General features: G+C 41.1%; 1 protein-coding gene across 1 annotated transcript in view; it reads left to right on the forward strand.

Annotated features, from left to right (window-relative positions):
• ADAM12 (ADAM metallopeptidase domain 12) overlaps positions 1-21,984 on the forward strand; it is a 314,942-nt gene that overhangs the window by 87,196 nt on the left and 205,762 nt on the right. The window contains exon 3 of the mRNA XM_081823035.1: positions 4,270-4,343. Coding sequence (XP_081679161.1) covers positions 4,270-4,343 — 74 coding nt within the window. The remainder of the gene's footprint in view (positions 1-4,269; positions 4,344-21,984) is intronic.

The raw sequence follows: 21,984 nt of genomic DNA on the forward strand, positions 1-21,984 counted from the left end.
CATGAGATTGAGCCCTACGTCGTTGGGCTCCGTGTTCAGTGAGGAGTTTGTTTGAGATGCTCTCTTTCTCCCTCTGCCCCTTCCCCCAGTAATAAATAAAGAAATCTTTTTAAAAATTAAAAATAAAATTGTAGTGATACATTTTGTATACTCTTTTTTGGTTATACTTTCCCCAATTAAATGCAGTTCTTTAAGCATTCAATAAAAGACACAGTTCCATTAAGGTAATCAATATATAATTTTTAAGAAAAGGAATGCTATATATAACCAGCACTAGTTCATTATCTCCAATGTATAAGAATCAAAAGAAAATGGAATGGATACATGCTTTTAAACTGAGCAATCTAATGCAGTTAGTGGTTTTGAATGAAAATAGCTCTCTGTTCTTTTTCCCCATTGATTTCTCCTGTACCATTAAATCCCAACTAAAATATACAGATAAAATCTTTTTTGCCTCCCTAGGGAAAAATGTATTCATTTGAAAGATGTTGATATTGGAATGTTATAACAGGTCCTGTAGGGACTTCCTGTGGAATTAGTACAAATGGTAATGTTTAAACTAGCTAAACTCGGAGGTGGGGGGAGGGGTACTGCAAATATTTTATTTTTATTCACAAATATAATTGTCAGGATTCATCTTTAAAATGTGATACAGGTTTCAGTATCTTAGGCAAAGACAATTTGTAATTAAAGTAAGTTATTTACACATACACATATATAAAACACATTCAAATATACATACATACACATATATTGGGCACATCTTGACAAAATATTGAGACATATTTTTGTTCTAATGTTTTATTGTAAACTTAATTAATAATCCCATTTTTCTAAGAAATCATTAATAAGTACAAGTTGCAAACCGTGGAGAGAGCATCCTATGCATATTTGTAATTAAATCTCAGTGTCAGAAAATACAGGTAAATTTAGGCAAAAGTCCCTGTGACAGACTCAAAAGCAAATCCAGGACTTATAAGCACTTTTACGCACTATATTAAAATTTTTTTTTTTTAAAGATTTTATTTATTTATTTGACAGAGAGAGACACAGCGAGAGCAGGAACACAAGCAGGGGGAGTGGGAGAGGGAGAAGCAGGCCTCCCGCCGAGCAGGGAGCCCGATGTGGGGCTCGATCCCAGGACCCTGGGATCATGACCTGAGCCGAAGGCAGACGCTCAACGACAGCCACCCAGGCGCCCCTGCACTATATTAAAATTTAAAGACATAATGTATGTTTAATGTTGCATAGGACGGGAATAGTAATATTAATTTTAGAAGTTCAGCATTCAGAAACCCATAAAATTCTTATAAACATCAGATAGTGTCAAAATATGTCAATTACAGTGTGTGGCTTTTACAAGATTCTAGATGTTTGTGTTGTCATTTGCTAGAATGAGTCTATATAAAACAAGGTCTGTTTAAAATCAGAAAATATAGATAAGCATTTCATTTATATGGAAATTTACCAGTTTAACTCTCAAGCTTAAGTAACTCCTTTAAAAATAATATGACTCATCAATTAAAATTGAGAAGAGCTTTCTTAATGTGCACTTAAAAAACCACTTGGGTTTGCACCTAATTATATCCCCTGAAGGCACCAATATTTAAAATAGTCTATTACTCAGGCAGCAATTGGATGATGCAAATTTTACATCTTTTTTTTTTTTTAAAGATTTTATTTATTTATTTGAGATAGAGAGAGAGAGATAGGGAGAAAGAGCATGAATGGGAAGGAGAGGGAGAAGCAGGCTCCCCACAAACAGGGAGCCTGACACGGAGCTCAATCCCAGGACCCCAGGATCATGACCTGAGCCGAAGGCAGACGCTCAAACGACTGAGCCACCCAGGTGCCCTGCAAATTTTAGATCTTTATTATTGACTCAGAGATGCTCAATGAAGATGGAAATGTCTAAACTTTCTGTGAAAGTAGGAACGTTGTCGCTCTGCTCTGTCCAACGGGGACTGCCGACTAGTCACATCTTGCTATTGAGTCTGAAATGTGTCCAGTGAGACTGATAAACTGATTTTTAAATTTTATTTCAGTTTATTTAAATGTAAATTCATATGTGGCTAATGGCTACCGTATTCAACATCGGAAACTATCCAGATGTGCGAAGGGCAGCCCTGACGTTGTCCCAGTCCCATGGTATGAGTGCATGCACGTTTTAACCTTTTCCCAAAACTCATGTGACCTTCTGTTGTTAGGGTTTTTGTTTAAATTTGTTTCATTTCAACTAATGTTGGATGTTGGAGCTTATACTCCATCTTCTCTTATAACATAGTAATATGTTAGTTGATCCATAGTACGGATGAAATGCTATGTTGTAAGAAAAGTCCCTTGAACTCTGGAGTTATGATAGTGCCTCTTAACACCGGAATATTAGAACACCACAAATAAAGGTCTTATTTTCACTATACAAGCATGAAACTGAAGGAACTTCCAGAGCAAAGGCAGGCGAAACCACAACCACTGCGGTCAGCAGCACCAATCTCCTGCGGTGATGACGTTTGTGCGGGGCTGAGCTGCCGAGCGCAGCCCTGATGTGGCATTGACCGCGGGGAGCTGGGCGCCCTTGAGCTTGTGGTGCAAGCTCCACATGATGACCCAGCTCTACTCTACTTTGCTCCTTTTAAGCCCCTAAGAAACCTTAATTCCTGCCCTGGGCTTTGATGGCGTTTGGCCCTTCTTGAGGTTGACTACATTATTTGTGCATTAACCCCGTCTTTGCCCTTCACTTGTCACCCAGACAGTTGTTTTTAAAAATCGTTTTTAAAATGATTTGTTTTTAAAAATCAACATTGAAAATTTTAAATTCTCCTAGTGAGAACTGCCCCTTGGATACGTAGAACCCCCATTTGACATATGCTGATCCGGATAAGGAGGGGCTGGAAGTGACTGTTCAGAATCACTAGGAGTACACAGCAGGGAAGGGGGCAGGGGGCTTCACAGAATACCTTTGAGTTGGCAAGTCGATTTTGACTTGGGCAAGGACTCTGAATGATTGGGCTCACAGGTAGGAGTGTGGCACACATTGAGGTAAGGGTGTGAGTTAAGGGACATGGTCACACAGGTACATTCTCAGGTCAGGGCAAGAAACTCATTGGGATTTCTGGGGCAGAACAGAAAAAATATAGTTACCTGTCCCCACTGACAGATGGGCACACATGAGCGGGGTTCCCTGGAGCCCAGAGGAGAAGGAGGATGTCTGCCTCGTGAGAAGGAGAAGAGATTGGTTGAGACATTGCCCTATTCATTAATTCCTTCATTCACCATAAGTTAATTGGGCTTCTGTTACTTATCTGGCACCTCTGTGGACATAATAAGCAAGTAGATCTACAAATCAACATACTGAGTTACTACAAGTAGGAAGGAAGTTCTTCTTTCCACAAGGAGGGAAAGGACGGGAGACTGGAAGAAAGCATGCCTGGGAAGAGGGGCATGCGATGAGACTTAGGAGCAAGGTGAGGTTTCCTTGACTTACTGACGTTAAAGCTGGTACTGAGTGTAGGACCTGGAGGGAAAGCATTCCAGGCAGAGGGAACAGCATGCAAAGATCAGCACTACAGAGGAGCTCATTGTGTTTGAGCTGCCGGTGAGGCCCGTGTGAGTGAGGACAAGAGCCATACGGGCAGCGCTGGACACATTAAAGAGGTGGCATCTTATCGTGGGACACCAGTGCAGTCTCCCTAGAATCAGAGTTGGGTTGATGAGGAGGTGTTTTTGAAGATAAGCTTCTGCTGCCATTGGAGAATGAATGGGAGGAAAGCAAAGGTAGATATGGAGGTTAGGAGGGCATTGCGGTAATCCGGATGAGAGGTGGAGGGGTTTAAGACGTAACAGGAGCTGTGTTTTGGAGAGCAGCCCTGCAAGACCTTTTCATGGATTAAGAGGAGCTGGAGAGGGAGAAGGTTTTAGGCAGGACTTCACATTTCTGACATGAGCAGCTGGGGAAGTGAAGGTGCTATTTATAGAGACAGGGAAACTGAGGGACAAATTCATTGTGGGAGGTGGGGTAGTCAAGAAGGATCTCAGGGGTATGTGCCCAAAGGAAAGGGGTCCAGGCCACATTTGTGCCATCCCGGAGGGTGGTGCATCCTCCAGACTCTGATCCTGGTTCACCTGGTCTCCTCTACTTGGGATATCAGAATGGTCCCAAGAAGAAAATGTATTTTTCTCTCCCTCTGTTGAATATGCCTTCAGAACATTCAAATGTTGGCAAGTCAATGTGAAATGTGTTTCAGCTGATTTCTCTTATTTATCTTTCAGAATCATCCAGAAGTGTTGAATTTTCGAATGCAACTGGAAAGCAAAGAACTGATCGTACATCTGGAAAGAAATGAGTAAGTCACGTTAATTCTTGTGTACTGTGCCATGGGAGAAAGTTAGGAGCTGTGGGTTCAAAGTGCTGTGTAATTTACGTTGGCATTTAGAGAAACAGAATGAAATGCACGGATTCATAATCCCAATTTGGATCTGAGGCTGGAATTAACTTGAAAAAATGAAGTGGAAAAATGAAGAATTTTATCACTCTAAAAAAAAGCTTTGTAAATCAGCAGGTTTTTCTCATAGTTCTGATGTTTCTTTTTCAAAGCCTGATTTGTCAAGGATAGAATTTAAGCATCTTCTGTTCAAGTAATAGCGTTCCATAATTAGTTGACTTTTCACAATTCCTGGCTTATATAAGGAGAAATAGCTTCAAATGAATAGAACCTCTATTTTTTCCCTGAGAAATACCAAGGGTTTATTTATCTTTCAGAGCTTGTCTCCAGTGGCACAAAGTATTTATTTTATCTTTTTATTTAAAAATTTGACCTTTTTTTGTGAAACTATCTAAATTTCCAAAAATGGCATTATATTTTTTTTTCCTGGAGCAGATGGATATTATTACGTATTTTGTATGACTTCCCAGTAGAAAACTGTCTGCTTCAAGGCGTAAGTAACACAAGCCCTGTTCTTGTCATCCTTTATGCCCTGGCAGCCCCCTGGGTTCCTTAGACCCAGAAGACGCCATACTATTCTATTTGATTAGTACCAGGAAAGATCTGCGTGCTCATAATAAGTAATCTGTATTTAAAGATGTAAATGAAGTTAACCATGTCCTGCTTGATTCGAAACAGGAGTTTCTATCTTCTGGATAGATAAAACTTCTAGAAGTTTCTATCTTCAGAATCACTGGTGCCTATTCCTCACCCATCAGTGAAACGCAGACTTTTTGCTGATGTGATCATGTAGATGAGAGAGCTTCACTGGGCTGAGCTCTACCAGAGACAGATGTCACAAAATCTGATTCTGTCTCCATGTGAACAGATCCGATCACTTACGGTATCAGTGCTTTGATTTGAGGGTCACAAGCAAGTCAGATCAATGGGGTCATCATGGCCAGTTCTCCCATTCCCATCCTGTATCTAATACCACGGCCAACAGCAATTTAAAAAAAGAGATCCATGTAAATACATACATTTAAAAATAAATATGCTTAACATGAATATAGGTAAAATAGGATAGCAACCTGCCTTTTAATATATCTTGTATGTTTACTCCTCACCATTAAACGGATTAAAGGCATGTGTAACCAATAAATGATGTTTTTAGCCTTCCTCATGACTTGATGGTCTTAAAATAGAGGTTCGGGCACATGTCTTGAATGAACAGGGAGCTGAACAGAAACCTCTGTGTTGCCTTTGATATGTCTCCCTTAGCCAAGTAAATACGTTCACGCGCTTTTTCTTTTTTCATGTGAGAATATGGTGGGACATTTTAATTTTTGTAAATTGCTGTTTGTATGTGGTTTTGAAATATCTCAACAGACGAAACTAGGTATTCTCTGAAAGATCAAAAGAGAATAGGGCTTCTGGTGGAGATGCATGGCCTCGATGGAGTTTTAGGATTGCTGCTGGATTTGGGCAACCACTCCTTTTGTCAGAGTGTTGGGGGATGTGGTGAACACCAGGAGTGGTGCCAACTCCAGACCTGTAGATGGTGGTAGGACGGCAGGTAGAGGAACAGAAATCAACTTAATAAAAACCTTAATCTATTTGTTTTTATTCTAAAAGGAATACATGTCCAGTGCAGAAAATTGAAAATTGTAGGGGAACAAAAGATCAAAGGGCCAAAAGAAAATACTTCTATTACCAAACACAATCCTGATGAATATTTTAGTGATTGTCCAAAGACATGTTTTCCTTATAAATAAGCTTTGCTTGTTTTGTCTTCCTAGCGGATATTGTGGCCTGTGCGCAATTTGATAACTTGCTTCATTTAGCTTTATAATGGACATGCTTTTCCATATAGAAATGCAGCTCTTGGCGCCCTTCTGGTTCTCTGAGTCTCTGAAGTGGCTCAATAGCCTCATTCGTGGTTCTTTTTGAAAATGGTTTCTTCTACTAAGGCAGGTAGTATGATACACAATGACTATTTGACAGTGGCTAATTTGTATAAAAGATCATTTAAAAAGCTGCCTTAATTTGCTCACTTCTAATTCTGGGCCTTTCACAAAATACTCTCAAAATTTAAAAAGTTGAAAACATGAAACTATCTCTTCTTGATTTATATCTCTCTTCCCAACCTCACTGTCAACCTACATGTTAGAAATTATATGGAGAGTGTTTGATATGCTCCTATGACATTCTATGGCTTTATTTTAATTATACTACTTATAGCAGTTGTAGAGATTGTTTCCTGCTAAAAATAACATTTTCATAATTAGAACATGCCAATATTACTATTTTAATGTTGCACTCTCCCCAAATACTTCAGCATAATATTTTGTTGAAAAAAAAATTACATGTTTCATATGGACTTCACTTTTGAGACCATGAATACCAAAAATCTGTAATTTTATGGGTAGAGTAAAATGCTTGTATGCTTCCAGCTCTTGATGCTGCCAGACACAAAATATAATCCATTGTCCAGTAGAAAGTAGAATTTTTAATTCTTACAGCCTTTGGCCCAATAGATCCAATTAGAGACTTTATCCAAATTAAGGTCTAAGAACTCAAATGTTCAAGCAAGATAAATGTGAATATTTAACCAGCACAGTAGAGAGCCTGGCCAACCAGAAAGTAACCTGTAAGTGCCCTGCATCATGCCTATAGGCTGCGAATCAGCCCTGTGTTCAGGGATGTTCACTGTAGAATATTTTACCTAAATCAATACGAGATTGATTAAATTATGACTTAGCCACAAAATAGAGCTCTATGTAGCAATTAAAGGCGATGGTGGGGATCTTCATTGTTATAAAAAGTATTCATGATGTAATCAATGTAAACAGCATGTTAGATAATATTTTATAGGGTATTCAGTTTTGATTTTAAAATTATACACGTGTACATGTATCGCTGACTAGTAAGATTATGGAAGACGTTTACTTCATCCATGTTTTACAACAAGAAAACATTACTATTGGGGCGCCTGGGTGGCTCAGTTGGTTAAGCGTCTGCCTTCAGCTCAGGTCATGATCCCAGGATCCTGGGATTGAGCCCCGCATCAGGCTCCCTGCTCCACAGGAAGCCTGCTTCTCCCTCTCCCACTCCCCCTGCTTGTGTTCCTGCTCTCGCTGTGTCTCTGTCAAATAAATAAATAAAATCTTTAAAAAAAACCCAAAAACATTACTCTCAAAAACTAATGATGTACTGTATGGTGACTAACATAACATAATAAAAGAAAATATTACTATTAAAATTAAGAAAACTTTTTACACTGAAGGGAAAAAAATCCATCAAAACTTAAAAATGGTTGAAAAGAAGGATATTGGAGTATTTATTATTAATAAAAAGGAAATGTGTTTTAGAAGGACCTCCAGCAACTTTCAGAGGGCTAAAAAGCTCTGCCCATTGAATACTGGGTCTTTAAATATCCATAAATCTGTTTTAATTAAAAACCTGCTTGGAAGTCACAACCAAAATAAAGGTGGCCTCAGTTCCTTCAATCATAAGAGCCATAATCCACAGCTAATGCTAAAAGAGGGTCACCTAATTAACCCTGCTCAAAAACTCATCACATACACCAATTCTTCATGAAATGGGATGGAATTTGTATTAAATAGTTGTTTCAGGGAATCTCTTCTATTTGCCTCCTAGCATCCCTAATTTGTGCAAAGATCGGATGCTGTTCACTTAAAATATGTGTTTGTATAGCCATAATTGAATGTTTAAAGAGACTCAAAGCTTCCCTGGAGAAGCATTTTTTACAGTGTTACTGTCTGCCTACGGAACTGCAGGGACCGCTTTATGACTTCCATAACTCTCCTGGGTCCCCATGGACTCTCAGGCCATCCCTCAAACAGGTGCTCTGTGCAACTGCATCTTTGATCAAAATGCTTTATTAGACAGGCTGGCCAGCTTAGACATCCGTTTTTCCAGTTTAGGATAATTAGAAGTGATGGCAGTAGATCACACTCCCCAAATCTCTCAAACTTACCAAGCTTTCTGTTTTTAAGCCTTGGCCCTTCACTGACAGAAGGCAGGTGTCGGGGGGAGTCCATGGCCTGCTGAATTTATTTTTGCCGGGTCTCTGCGTTGGAAGAACTCTAGCATTGGCTTTAATTCTGTCTGGAATAATTTCAGACATCTCTGAAGGGGCAAATCTAATTAATATTCACTCAAATAGTAGCAGAAAGGACATTTTAAGTTGGTCGGACATGGGTGTAAATATCTGGGAAGGTGTTTATGTGACAACATCTCTCAGGGTGTCATGATGTGGGAGGGAGAAATGTAGCTGGTGCAGAGATGCTTTGGATAGGTTAGTAGTTGTCCAAATAACTACCCAGAGGATATGAATCTGTTGTTCGTGTTGACCCAAACTGTGCTGGACAGCTGGATTGAGATGCAGTCAGTGGCCCTAGGGCTGTGTACAAGGCCTCGGCATGACCCACAATTTCCAGAGCCATCCTTATGAAGACATAAAAGGTGCATAGATCACACTTCTTGGCAGTGCAAAGCTGGAGGGGGTAAGTGCTCTGCATTGCAGGATCTGGATTATAGAGATATCAGCAGTCTGGATCAATGGGCCAAAACTAACAAGATGGGATTTAATGGGGATAAATGTAAAGTCCTATGCTTGGGTTAACAGAAAATAAACGTTGTAAGTTCAGAAGGAAATTTCCTCGCAGTTCTCATGAATGGGACCCACAAACAACGTGAGCCCCTGAGGTGGTGTGGCTGCTGAGGTGACTGCCACCGGCCTGTGTGCTTGGGTGCCCTAAACTGGTGTGGCTGGGGTCCTGCTGTGCAGTGACCTTGTCAGGCTATATCCAGAAACCTCCCCCTGTGCTGCTCCACACACGATCTTGGAGAGGTGCTTGCCACAGTTCTCATTCCCACCGTTGGACTTCCCTTCCCTCTCCCACCAACCAGAGATGTCCTTAAGGCCAGGGCCAGGGTCTCAGCTTGCCCTCCACCCACTTCCATGGGGTCTGGCTGGTGGTAGGCACTCAATGAGCCCTTACCATATGAGTGAATGATGGAACGTGGACAGGCTGGGCCAAGCCAGAAGTGAGTCACCAGGAGGGTGAAGGTCTGTCTTGGATGGTGTAAGACACTAATTATTCAAGGAGAAAGCTTCGGGAAAAGACACAGGGTTTGGAATCAAGAAACCAGGCTTTGAAACCCAGCTTTGCTTCCAACAATAAGCTGCTTACATTCTCTGTTTTCTCGTTTGCAAGAAGGAATAAAAGTCTGTGTATAGTGAGTGCTGAAAGATTAGAGCTGCTGTTGTTTTTGATAATCAGGTTTGAATGACTCAGTGCCCTATTCCTGTGGACCCAGTGGTATTTGTTATTTCACCTAAGTATACCCTTGGCTTCACTGAAACTATGTCCTGTTTCAAACTTCCTAAGTTAGTGGAGATCAGATTATGCCTAATCTTTGCCCATGAGTCTTGAAGATGGCCAAAGAGCCCAATTCTGACAAGAGCTGGAAAGGATTAGCTAATCCTTTGGGTTCCTGTTGCTGCAATAGTCTTAATTTCACAATATTGACATCTTCAGGGATTAAAAATTTTTAAGTTTTTGTGTATAGAGTGCTATTTTTTTTTTTTCATTTCTACTCTTGCAGAGGAAGTCCAGCCTGCCTGTTAGAACCTCCAGCTTTAATCCATCAAATGGTTCTAATTATGACTGAACTAGCAAGGACAAAACCACATCTCGGAAATTCTACTCTGTTTCATGGTTTTGTCTCTCAGCTTCCCTTCTACCATCCACAAATCTTTATTAATTCAAATGATTAGTAATAAATTAATCAGTAATAATTCTTTAGTCTTTATTCACTTAGTCATTTGTTCACACATATTTATTTAATACCAGATACTTGTGGTTGGCACTGGAGATAGAGAAAACAAGGTCAAGTCCTTGTCCTCTTAGAGGTCAGTCAAGGACTTCAATGTTAAACAGGCCATCACAAAACTATAATAAAAGACAGTGAGGCTAAGAGCTGAGGAAGACAAGTGTGAGACCGTCTGGCCTAGGAAAGGAAGCTGTGTGATGAAGCATTTGAGCCCCACATGAATCAGAGTGGGCCAGTTAAAGAAGGGCAGAGGGTAGAGGATTCCCAGAGAAGGAGGAGCAGGCATAAGAGTCCTGAGAGGGGGGAAGGAGCTTTGAAGTGTTTCAAACACTAAGAAAGTCGGTGTGCTAGTGTGCAAGAGGGGGATAGTAAGAGGGAACTGGAAGCCAGCCCATATAGGACCTCGTGCTCCATGATAAGGACCTAAGTATTTTCTCATAGGGACAATGGTACCCCATGGGAGCAAGACCTGTAAGCAGGGCAATGACATGATAAAATTTAGTTTTTAAAATAACATTCTGGCTACATGTGAAGATGAGATTGGGGGTGGTAAAGAGTGGGTGGGATAAGAAGCTATTGCTGGTGAACAGGGAAGAGCTAGTAATGGCCCCAAGCAATGGAGACTCCACAGAAAGGAATAGATGAGAGATGTTGGCGGGGGCGGGGGGGTGGATGGGCAGAAACTGATGAACAGTTGAATGTGTGGGGTAACGGAAATGATCATTCTTAGACATGAAATGCTAGAAGATTGATGATCTTTGATCAGAATAGAAAACCCTAACAAAGGACCAAGAACTTGCCCTTTGAGCAAGGTTTGGGGACACCAAGACATAGATTGTAGTGGGCATGGTCCTCAGAGCCTTGCAGGAGGGTCAACTTTTGGGCCTAACAGAATCCACTCAGGAAGGTGACCTGTGGAAGGTTATCATGTGGGACTGGGCATGACATTTCTTTGGGATCTGTGGGTATTTTGCCTAAGTATAGCAGTGGCTGGGGGCTATGAGCTGAAGAGCACCAGCCTGTGGTGGGATGGGACATCGTGAGGCCCTGGCCATGACCCTGAGAATGTCTAGATAGCTGTCACAACCCAAGGCAATGTCAGTGTTTCATGTGGTATCTGGGTGGGAACACAGTAGGGTGAGACTGTGGGGCCAGGCTTGCTCTAGGCCCTATTCCACGTCTGTCTTTTTTTTTTTTTAAAGATTTTATTTATTTATTTGACAGACAGAGACACAGCGAGAGCAGGAACACAAGCAGGGGGAGTGGGAGAGGGAGAAGCAGGCTTCCTGTGGAGCAGGGAGCCCGTTGTGGGGCTTGATCCCAGGATTCTGGGATCATGACCTGAGCCGAAGGCAGACGCTTAACGACCGAGCCACCCAGGTGCCCTATTCCACATCTTTCTGTAGTCTGTCTTGTCTCCATATAATGGGTGCTCCCTCTGCTGGGAGTGCATACAGAGACTCCTGTCCTCCTTCAAGTCTGGTGCATTATTTCGGGACCACCAGGACCAGGATCACCTGAGGAGCTTGTTCCAAAGGCAGATACCTAGTCCTATGTCTCTCTATTGAACCAGAATCTCCAGTTATACGGCCTGAGGATTGTATTTTTGACATATTCCACAAGGAGTTATATTCATAACTGGCCACATGAAGCTATTTACATTAAATAAAAACTTTAGTTACTTTGTTACACTAGTTATAGTTCACATGCTTATTGCCACGTATGGCTATATAAACATTTCCATTATGGCAGAAAGTTGTGCTGGATGGTGTTGGGACTGGCAGGGAAATGCCAGCCCACCAGATCCTTCTAGTTTGGGGTTTCTGTCTTACCTAATGCATTGCCCATGGGAATGGCCTTTCCTACAGGAAGTGACCACACCTTTTCAGGTTGTCTGATTTCGGCAGCATGGTCAGCTCCATCCTCTACTTTGGGGCATTGGGCTGTATCAGAGGGGTCACCTCTTGCACTTTGATGAAGTAGGGAAGGACAGTTGAAAATTCTCTGAGCGTGATTGTAGACTCATGCAGCTGATGGACTTCGGCCATCTTCTAACTAGACCAAACCCCTTCCGAATGCGGTTAAAGTCTCTTAACATTTAAGTTCTTTCTAATTGGGTTAAATTTTGTTTGCTGAATAAGAACTATGTTTGCTTGAGCTTCCCTCCTCATTTCAGTCTCTGAAGTTATAAAAGACATTGGAAAAGGTCAGAACACCGTTTTTAGAGTTTTTTGTTCCCCAACCTGACTTAACTTTAAAGTGCCTTAACTGGTTAAGATCAGCCTTTCTAAAACAGTGCCCCTCTGCATTCCAGTTTGAGAGTATGGTGTCCTTGAATGGACTTCTTTAAAGTTTAAAGGGTTTGACAGGGTCTTTGATATGGAAGTGGATTTCCAAGTCTAATTACGTCACTTCCAATCCTTCACTTCTTGTGCCTTGGATTTATGATTTTCTGATGAAAATCGTGCGCATCCTCAGGGCTCCTCCCCAGAACACTGCATCATAAATGGAAAATAATGGGTTGTCCCAGTTATGTGCAGGTGGTCTCCGGTGCCTGGGGGGCAAGCAGGGTGTTGTCATTGTGGCCATCATCTGACTGCCCCTTCCCTGTGGTGTGGCAGGCATGATGACATACAGATGCTGTGCAGGCTGGTGTATGTACGGCAAGTCCCTTGCCTTTTTCCAGTTGTCTCATCCTTGACAGAAAGGCCATAGTCTTCTGTTTGTGGGACATCATGACTCATTGATCTGGTAAGACATGAGACTAACTCTCCAGAAAGCTTGAAACACTTTTTGGCAGTTAGATTGTTTGAAGCCGTGTATAAACACAGCTCCCCACATTACATTTGGTTGCTACAGCTAAGCCTTTTTTAATGGTCTCTCTTTTTAATTCTTGCCTTTGAAATTTTGCAATCCCTGTGGATGAAACCAGGTTTTGCTGCCAGTAGAATTTTTCATATGCTAGTTTGCTGATTGCATCCCCACGGGATTATCTAGCCCGTTCCTCTGGCCCCTGTGTTTTCTGTTAACCAGTAGTTAGATCTACAGGCTTGAGCAGATGCAGGTTCTGGTTTTTTGGTAGGACTACCTCACAGATGATGCTGTGTCCTCTTATATCACATTGGGAGTTTTGTGATGTTGCACTGATCACTGGGTTCAAGGATCATCCTGAGGCTTCTGTCATAAAACCCCATGTGAGTCTTAACCTGCCAGGGTCAGTGGCCATTAATAACGACTGTTTGGATCAGTTCTTTCTTTGGGTCTTGCAAAGTGGTGAAGTTCTAATTCTATCATCCCTTCTGCATTGTTTAGCTGGAATTCTTCTGCAGAGAAGAACTTTTCCTCATCAACTGTTGGTTACCCTGAAGTTTGAGAAAAACGCAGGAACACTTCTAATCATTGCTCTGCTTTGCCTGTTGGTGGCTACTGTATTCCTCAGATTTAACACCTCGCACTTGGGCCTTCACTCCATGGTCCCCTGTTGAGCACCCACCTTCACGACAGGTTCCATGGGGATGCAGAGGGGTGCCAGAGCCTGTCCCTGAGCAGCTGTTAGAGTACAGGATATGAGCCTGACTCTGAAACCTCTCTATAGAGACCCAAATTTTCTTGTTCTTTTAAAAGCAAACATGTCCCTGCATTCCTACCTGGAAGCAGATACTCAGGGGTCAGAATAAGAAAGCAGGAATTGATCCCAGTCTTGCTGGCATGAGAACCGGGGCTCTGAATTAGAGTCCAGACATCACGTGTCCCCCAAGGGCTGTTTCCATGCCAATGACAATGGCAAGTTAAGGCAAGTGTTCCACTGATAAGCAGACTTAGTCAGACTAAAGGAAAGCGGCAGTAAATTCTTCAAAGACCCACAGCCTGAAAAGACGCTGAGGCTAGCCATGCTTGTGCAAGGACACCTGACAAAAATAGAAGGGCATTTATCTAAAAATGTTATGAAACAGTCACTTCTCTCAGTGTGCTGGTGGATTTCACTGTGGGTTGAAGTGGGCTTAACATAAGTGGAGAACAGAATTTCTTTATTTTTTAAAGATTTTCTTCCTTATGAAAAACATGTGGGCAGATAGACGATAAAAGAGCAACCTCAACAGCAGGAGAATTATTATGGGAGACAATTTATTTACGCATAAAGTTATTTTCACAGCACTTCTAAGGCTACCTCTTCAATCTTAACTGGCCTACAGGGTTTTGTTGATCAGTTTCTTGGTTTTCTTTAAAAATCTGACAGACTCCAATGGATATTCCTTCTGCGCTATATTAGTAACCAAGCAACACCCAGGTGACAAATCTCAATGCCACAGAAGTTCCCTTAGGAGTTGTGGGGTATGGTTTTTATATGTGGTTTTCACAAAGTAAAGAATTATTAACATTTTTACTGAAGTCCTGGTGGTATTGTATATTGATAAAATATATAGAATATTAGGAGGTTGGTTAAGTGGAGAAATATATATATAAAAAAATTTCATATATATATATATATAAAATGACATTAAAAACTTAACTAAAAGTACTATCCCTACAATTTAATAACTATGTTTAAAATACACTTAAATTTTGGGTCAAATTTATTATTGTATACCAAATATAGTCATGCTTATGGCTTGATTACTTCTTATGCTCTACAAATACTTCCTCATTCAAAAGTCTGTATTTTCACATTGGACCATCAATTACCTACATAGGCATTACACAAATCTCTTTTTGTTTAGAAAGTTGTTTATTCAAAACTGATGCTTTTTCAAAGTAACTTTTGCATGTAGAACCAAAATGTAATGTTGATGCAGATGGTCATATATTATTAATTTGTTAATTAACTCATTTATGCTCTATTATATCCCAGAAATGATTCAAGTTTGCTAAAAAAGACACATAAATTAATGGCTTTCCTCCAGATCTATAGAATATCCCCACCACCAACCAACTAATGCTTCTTTATTTTATTCTATTTTCAGAACAGCAATTCTAATTCATATTGATAGAAGTCATGAAGATGACCATTTAGGGAAGTATGATGTATGCCTATCATTGCTCTTTTTTTCCCCCAAGAGGGAAGAGGTTTAGTGTAGTATAGGGATGAAACATTGGATCAAGAAGGAAGAAATATGAAATTTCTGGTATTTGTAACCTTTGTGACTTTCAGCAAATTAATTAACCTCTCTAGTCCTGATTTTTCTCATTTGTAATCTGAAATGAATGAAGGGGATAAGACATACAGACTTCCAGTTGTAAACTGAGTAAGTCACAGGGATAAAAAATACAGTGTAGGGAATATAGTTGGTTATATTGTAATATATTTATTGTGGCATTTCATAATGTGTATAATTGTTGAATCACTGTGTTGTACACTTGAAATTAATATATAGCAACTGCACTTCAGTTAATAAATTTAAAAACAAGATATTTTCCAAATTAAAGAAAAAAAGAAAATAATGGCTTATCAATGTAGGAACTGGGTTGGATGGTTGTCAAGGGGCACATTTCCCCTCTAAGATGTATGGCCATTCAGTAATTTCCTGAATTAGAATACATTCTTACTTGTCCCAGAGGAATTCTTGAACTGGTCATACTGGGAGGAATTGTACTTAAATACTAGATGAGGGATCACGTATAACATACTGTATTTAAGCATCGAGACCAGTTAGGCAATTCCTGTGAGATCCAAGATTTCATATTTAGCTGTATTTTAGTGAACCAGGAAACCCTGAGTGAGTAACTCCTTCCATGTGGCTCAGAGCTCTACTCCCTGGAGACCTAAAATTCTATTCTGTTGGGAGATTTAAATATGTGAGATTGTGTATCTAAGGGAGATGTGTGTGCTCAGGGGAGGCTCATGGCCAACACAATAAAGCAAGTATGGAATACCACTCATGGGAGAGAATCACAGCAGAAGCATCAACTCTTAGCCTGAGGCATAGATGGCATTTTTGTTAGAAGTTGGAGAGCCTTGATGAAGTCCCAATAGTTAATTTTTGCTTTTGCACCCCAATGTTTATAGCAGCAATGTCCACAATAGCCAAACTATGGAAAGAGCCCAGATGTCCATCGACAGATGAATGGACAAAGAAGATGTGGTATATATATATACAATGGAATATTACTCGGCCATCAAAAAGAACGAAATCTTGCCATTTGCAATGACATGGATGGAACTAGAGAGTATTATGCTAAGTGAAATAAGTCAGTCAGAGAAAGACAATTATATGATCTCACTGATATGTAGAACTTAAGAAACAAAACAGAGGAACATAGGGGAAGGGAGGGAAAATAAAATAAGATGAAAACAGAGGGAGACAAACCATAAGAGACTCTTAACTATGGGAAACAAACTGAGGGTTGCTGGAGGGGAGGGGGTTAGAGGGATGGGATGCCTGGGTGATGGGCATGTGATGGAGCGAGCACTGGGTGTGATATGCAACTGATGAATCACTAAATTCTACCCCAGTAACTAATAATACAGCGTAGGTTAACTAAATTGAATTTAAGTAAAGAATTTTTTAAAAAGTTGGAGAGCCTTCATGACACAGTGATACATGACCATCGCCTTAATCCCCTTCAAGTCTTTGAAAATAATTTTTAAAGCAAACATGGTGACGGAAGGAAAGGCTCTGAGATGCCTTCAGGACGCTAGTTATGTTCTATTTCTTAAACCCAGTGATGGGTGCGTGAGTGTTTGTTTTTTCATATTCTTTTATATATATACACTATAGATCACAAAAATAAAACACTGTCTTTTTTGTGGTAAAACCTAACACAATTTTTTTGTCCACAAAGAGTGATTGTACTAATCCTTTTGAACCCCATTGTGTGTTTCCTTCTTTCCCTCTGACATCCTTAGATAGAAATCCTGATTGATTTGCAGAGGACACTGTCATTGGAATGAGTTTAAGGAAAGGGAGCACCTTTTGTTGCCAATGACAGGAACTGGATAGATATTTCAATGAATCGACATCATTTTTTTAATAATCATTGGCATGGTATTCCTATAAGTGGAAATACAAATACAAATATTATATAAAGAGTGGGATTTCTCAGAATATATTTGTCATTAAATTTCTATACTGACATGAACATAGAGAAATATATCTCCTAACATATTGTATAGTTATAATATTACATAAATATCAGTCATTATAGTACTCAATCGTTCATTTTGTTAGGTTGAACTAGTAACCAACATGCTCTGTTTAGAAAAACCTATTAGTTCAGGCTATATTTTCAGTGACTTAGCAAAAAAATTCTACAGTAGTGCAAACTTGATTTATGCCCTGAAAATCATCTACAGGTTATGATTTAAACACAGAAATTAGGGTTCCTTAGAAGGTAAGATTTGAATGTTGTTTCCTTCAAAATTTTCTAAGTGGAGTATTAAAAAATACTCCATTAATTAAAAGGATCATCAATCTTTATTTTTTTTATTAACAGAGAAAAGAACTTTTAATCTGAGGTATGTTTTGCCATTTTTATTTTTCGTATTTTGATATTAAAGTACTTGATTTCCATGTCATGCATTCTGCTCTTTCGTTCCTGTTTGTTCATCTGTGCATCTGCTCGACAGACTGTTTCAGACAGTGTCTGGGGGTTGGGATATGGAGAGAAGTCCTATGGGGTCCCTATTCTTTGCAGTGCTTAAACCCAGCCCCATTTTATAGAATAGCAACCAACAGGCTTGTCTGAATTGATTTAAAACAAATACTAAGGAGTATTGATAAATTAAGATTTCTGATTAATGTACAGGGAAAACTAGGTAAATGACATACTTTTCTTCCTCTTTCCATCTTTGCCCTGCCATCTTCTCCAAATAATTATTTTTTTTGCCTTTTTCTAAGTATAATCTATTTTCTTTAAACTCACCAGTACATTGGTATATATATGTGTGTACACATGTGTATATATCTATAAATATATAACTAAATACACATGACATGTTACACAATTATATATTTCCCAGAGCAATCTATGGACGGTCTTCCTCCGCCTTTGGGGTGGCCTGACAGAGGCAAATACTGTTCCTGCCACAGCTCTGTCACAGGGACTCAATCTATCTTAAGACTGATGGTCCCTGCTTTTGAATGACAGCTCTTCTCGTGGGCACTGTGGCCATGATCACCAGCCCTCTGTCAGATTTCTATGTCACCCTCCCCACAGCCTGACAGGTTATCCAAACAATTAACTGGCCTTCGAGAAAGGGTAGGATTGCATCAACCTCTGTGTGTTTCAGAATGGGTGATCTGCTTGCCTTTAAAGATTTTTTTTTTTTTGCTTCCAATTTTTATTGTTACCCTTTTCCCCAGTAGTCCAATTTTTCTAAATGAGAAGCAGATGAAAAGCGGGCCTGTTAGTTCTTCCAGTCTCTTGTCTTCAGATGAAGTTTTTTTGGTTCCCGTATAGAATTTTTAAGTGTTTGGGGCTCTCCCAGCGGCTCTCCCTTTGGACTCTGCTGTAAACACTGACCATTTTTGATTTATGAGAATCTCAGGCAGGAACAGAAATCAACTTTTCAAATGCAAATGTGCACCCAGGTTTGCCTGCGAGTACAGAATGCTCAGCAGGCAGCTTGGAGCACCGGCTGCGGCGATCTGTCCTGCTTTCCCGGGACAGATCTGGAGAGCCGCGTGGAGACAATGCGCGTGTGGCAGATCTGCTGTGCCACTGTGGATGGTGGGACTCGGGTGTCACCTGGTCACCTGGGGTGGCAGCTGGCCTCAAAGGCAGGGCCATCACTTCTGGGAGGTCATCCGGAAATTGCACATCCAGAAATTATTCAGAGGCCTGAATCTCAATGACCAAACTCACTGGTGGTGGACAGCAAATCCAGAATTTACTGGAAGATCAGATTGGAGATCCCACAGTCCCTACACTTTGTGAGATGCTAGTCCAACACTGAATTTCTCCAGGCCTGAGGCACCTTATCTATAAAATGGGGATAATACCTCCTACAGTTGAGTGGATTGAGTTTTTCCCAGTGCCAGGCCTACAACAATGCTCAGTGTATGAGCTTTACTCAGTGCAGGCAGAAGGGCACCAACAAGCCATTCCTGCCCACAGCGGGCCCCGTTCTAGGGAACAGAAACTTGGTGGGCTCCACACCCCGTGTTTTTCTCTCTGCAGCCGTGTTGGATGAACCCCCTTACTCCTTATCTGTTTCATTGACATCCCACTTCTGCCTTCCATGGAGAGAAGCCCTTTCTAGTCCCAGCTGCTCTTTGGGCCACAGTGGTCATGCTCATCGGACTCCCACTGGCCCGTGATTTCAGCCAAGCCTCCAAGGTCTCCAGCCTCACCTTCCAGTTCCAGACCCCGGGGGCAGCGCGTTCTGTAAAGGGGACTGCAGTGTCCACCAAAATGCCTCTGTTTTTCATCAATGTGACTAATTTAACCTGCAGACTAAATGTCTGTTCCCTTTATTTCTGTGTTCTTACAGGGACCCCTCACAGTGGGGTGTCCCCACTTCCTGCCACTGCTAATGGGTTGGCTCTATATCCCTCAGTTTACTTTTTAAAAGAAATATTCAGTATTATGTGTTTGGCCCACCAAGCCGCACTATGACGATTTCAAACCTTTCCTACGGGTAGATGTCAGCAGCTGGGTCACTGTACTGGCTCAATTCCCACAGAGGCTGGGGAAGAAGTGCCGTCCCCCCCACCCTCCACCCCCTGTGTAGACAGTGCCCAGGGAGCACTCGGGGCCATTGCAATGGAGAACAGAAGAAATCAGGATGTCACACTTACATGTAAAATACAGGTATTAGAATTGCATTTTCCCCTAGTGAAATATTTAGCTATTTCAGACCAGATCATGTGCCTGAGAACTTTTAAGTGAACAACAACAAAAAAAATACGAGTGACTTGCTGCTTTTGTTATTAAGCATGTGATACCTCTTTCAATAAACAAACTTTACAAAACTTTTGACAACAGGGTTTTTGGAGCCAGTAGGTTTCAGTTCATTTTATAAACTTATTATTTGACTCTCCAGAGCTTGATTTGTCCTCTTAGATCTTCTGCGAGCCTTTTTAAAAGTATTTTTCTTCTGTGTCACATTTGCTCAGATATCCAAGAAGGTTATTTATTTTACTAGATAAATTGGAAGCATCGGGCTGGGATGTGATCATCCTGATGAAGCCTAGGCTGAGGCGTGTGAATTTAGGAATTAACCTCTCGAAGCCTTGGCTTGGTGTCTGCAAAATGGGGATCATCAAGACTCTCCTGTTGTTTTTAGAATTAAATCAGTAAGCCATGAATGGGGTTAGTGTAGACCCTGAGGCATAATAAGTGTCCCTTAAATGTTAGCTGGTGCTGCTATTACGCATTCACTTTGTCTGACCTGCTACCATACAGTAAGCACGGTGCAAACACTGGGGTACAGTGTGGGAGGGAGGAGAAGGCGTCCTGCCCCCCGAAAACTTGCAGCCGAGTGGGACAGTGAGATGACAAAGAGGGGAGGCTACAAACAATGAATTCTATGGTTATAAGCATTGGACGCACCTAAGAGAGTGTGAACGAGAGGAAGGCAGGGGTGCGTCTCTGCCAGGTCACCTTCGGGAGGAGACGGGTGCAGGGGTGGAAAGGCTGCAGGGGCAGCGGGGCTGGGCAGAGGCTTGGAGGCTGAGGACCCACAAAGAGCACAGCCACCAAGCCTCGGGTGGGTTTCGGGCTCTGTCCTGCACACTGTGGGAAGTGGCAGAGTGAAATTTGTGTCTTAAAAAATGACAGCCTGATTGCTGCACAGAGAGTGACATGGAGGAGTCCAGAGCAGGCATCGGGGGCCCCGAGGGACATGCCCGGGGCTCGCGTGCGAGCCGGTGGCGCTCATCCAGTGTGGAAACTGTGGCCGCTGAGGTCGAGGAGTTTAAGAAGTGGTTAGGGGACAGTTGCTGAATCTTGAACTGTTCAGATGCAGGTGGAGACGCTAAGTCTAGAAAACTGTGAAGTGACTCAGAAAGACTCCAACGAGGACAAAGATTTCAAATAAGTGTTTTGTGAGATGTGAGAACGGGAAAAAGCAATATTAATCAATTAGCTAATGTAATACATCTTAACTATGTAACCAAACAAATGCTGTAAGTGAACAGTTGACTCTTTTACAGTATGTGTAGATATCGCTATAAACTGTGTATAGATATATGATCAAAGATCCTTCTGGTATCTCCTTATTGTGAAAATTGAGAAGCATTTTCTCTTTGGGAGTGCCTTTACCTTGAGCAAATATGACAGATACCTCGCTTCCTAGCTGTCTCAGGGTCGGTACTCGAAAGGACACTTCCCTTTGCCCAGAAATCCATGATTTCTGGTTAAAGAATCTCCTGCTTATAAATGTCTGGCATCATTTGCTCAGCTGAGTCTTTTCCTGAATCCTTGGAAAGACTGATTCTTTTTTATTCTAACCTCTGCATTTATATATTTTTATCTTTGTTCTCACCTCTATAAAATGGGGACAGTTGTATTTCCCTGCCCACCTCCACAGTTGATGGATGAAAGTTATTTCGTGAAGCAGTTCTGGTATTTTACACGAGGTGTAATTCCTAATGACAGGTCATAGTTCCCCATTTTTCTTTTACTATTGTGCATAGAGTTTTATTTAAAGAGTCAGTAAAAATTTTTTTTAATACAGCATAGAGGTACGTTACCACTTCTGTGTGCCTGAGAAACTTGGAGAAAGTAAGGGATTCTCGTGTGCCTAAAGAAGCCCTTGCTT

The sequence above is a fragment of the Leptonychotes weddellii genome, chromosome 6 (assembly GCF_054177405.1).
Source record: "Leptonychotes weddellii isolate Sample4059 chromosome 6, ASM5417740v2, whole genome shotgun sequence".
Lineage (NCBI taxonomy): Eukaryota > Metazoa > Chordata > Mammalia > Carnivora > Phocidae > Leptonychotes > Leptonychotes weddellii.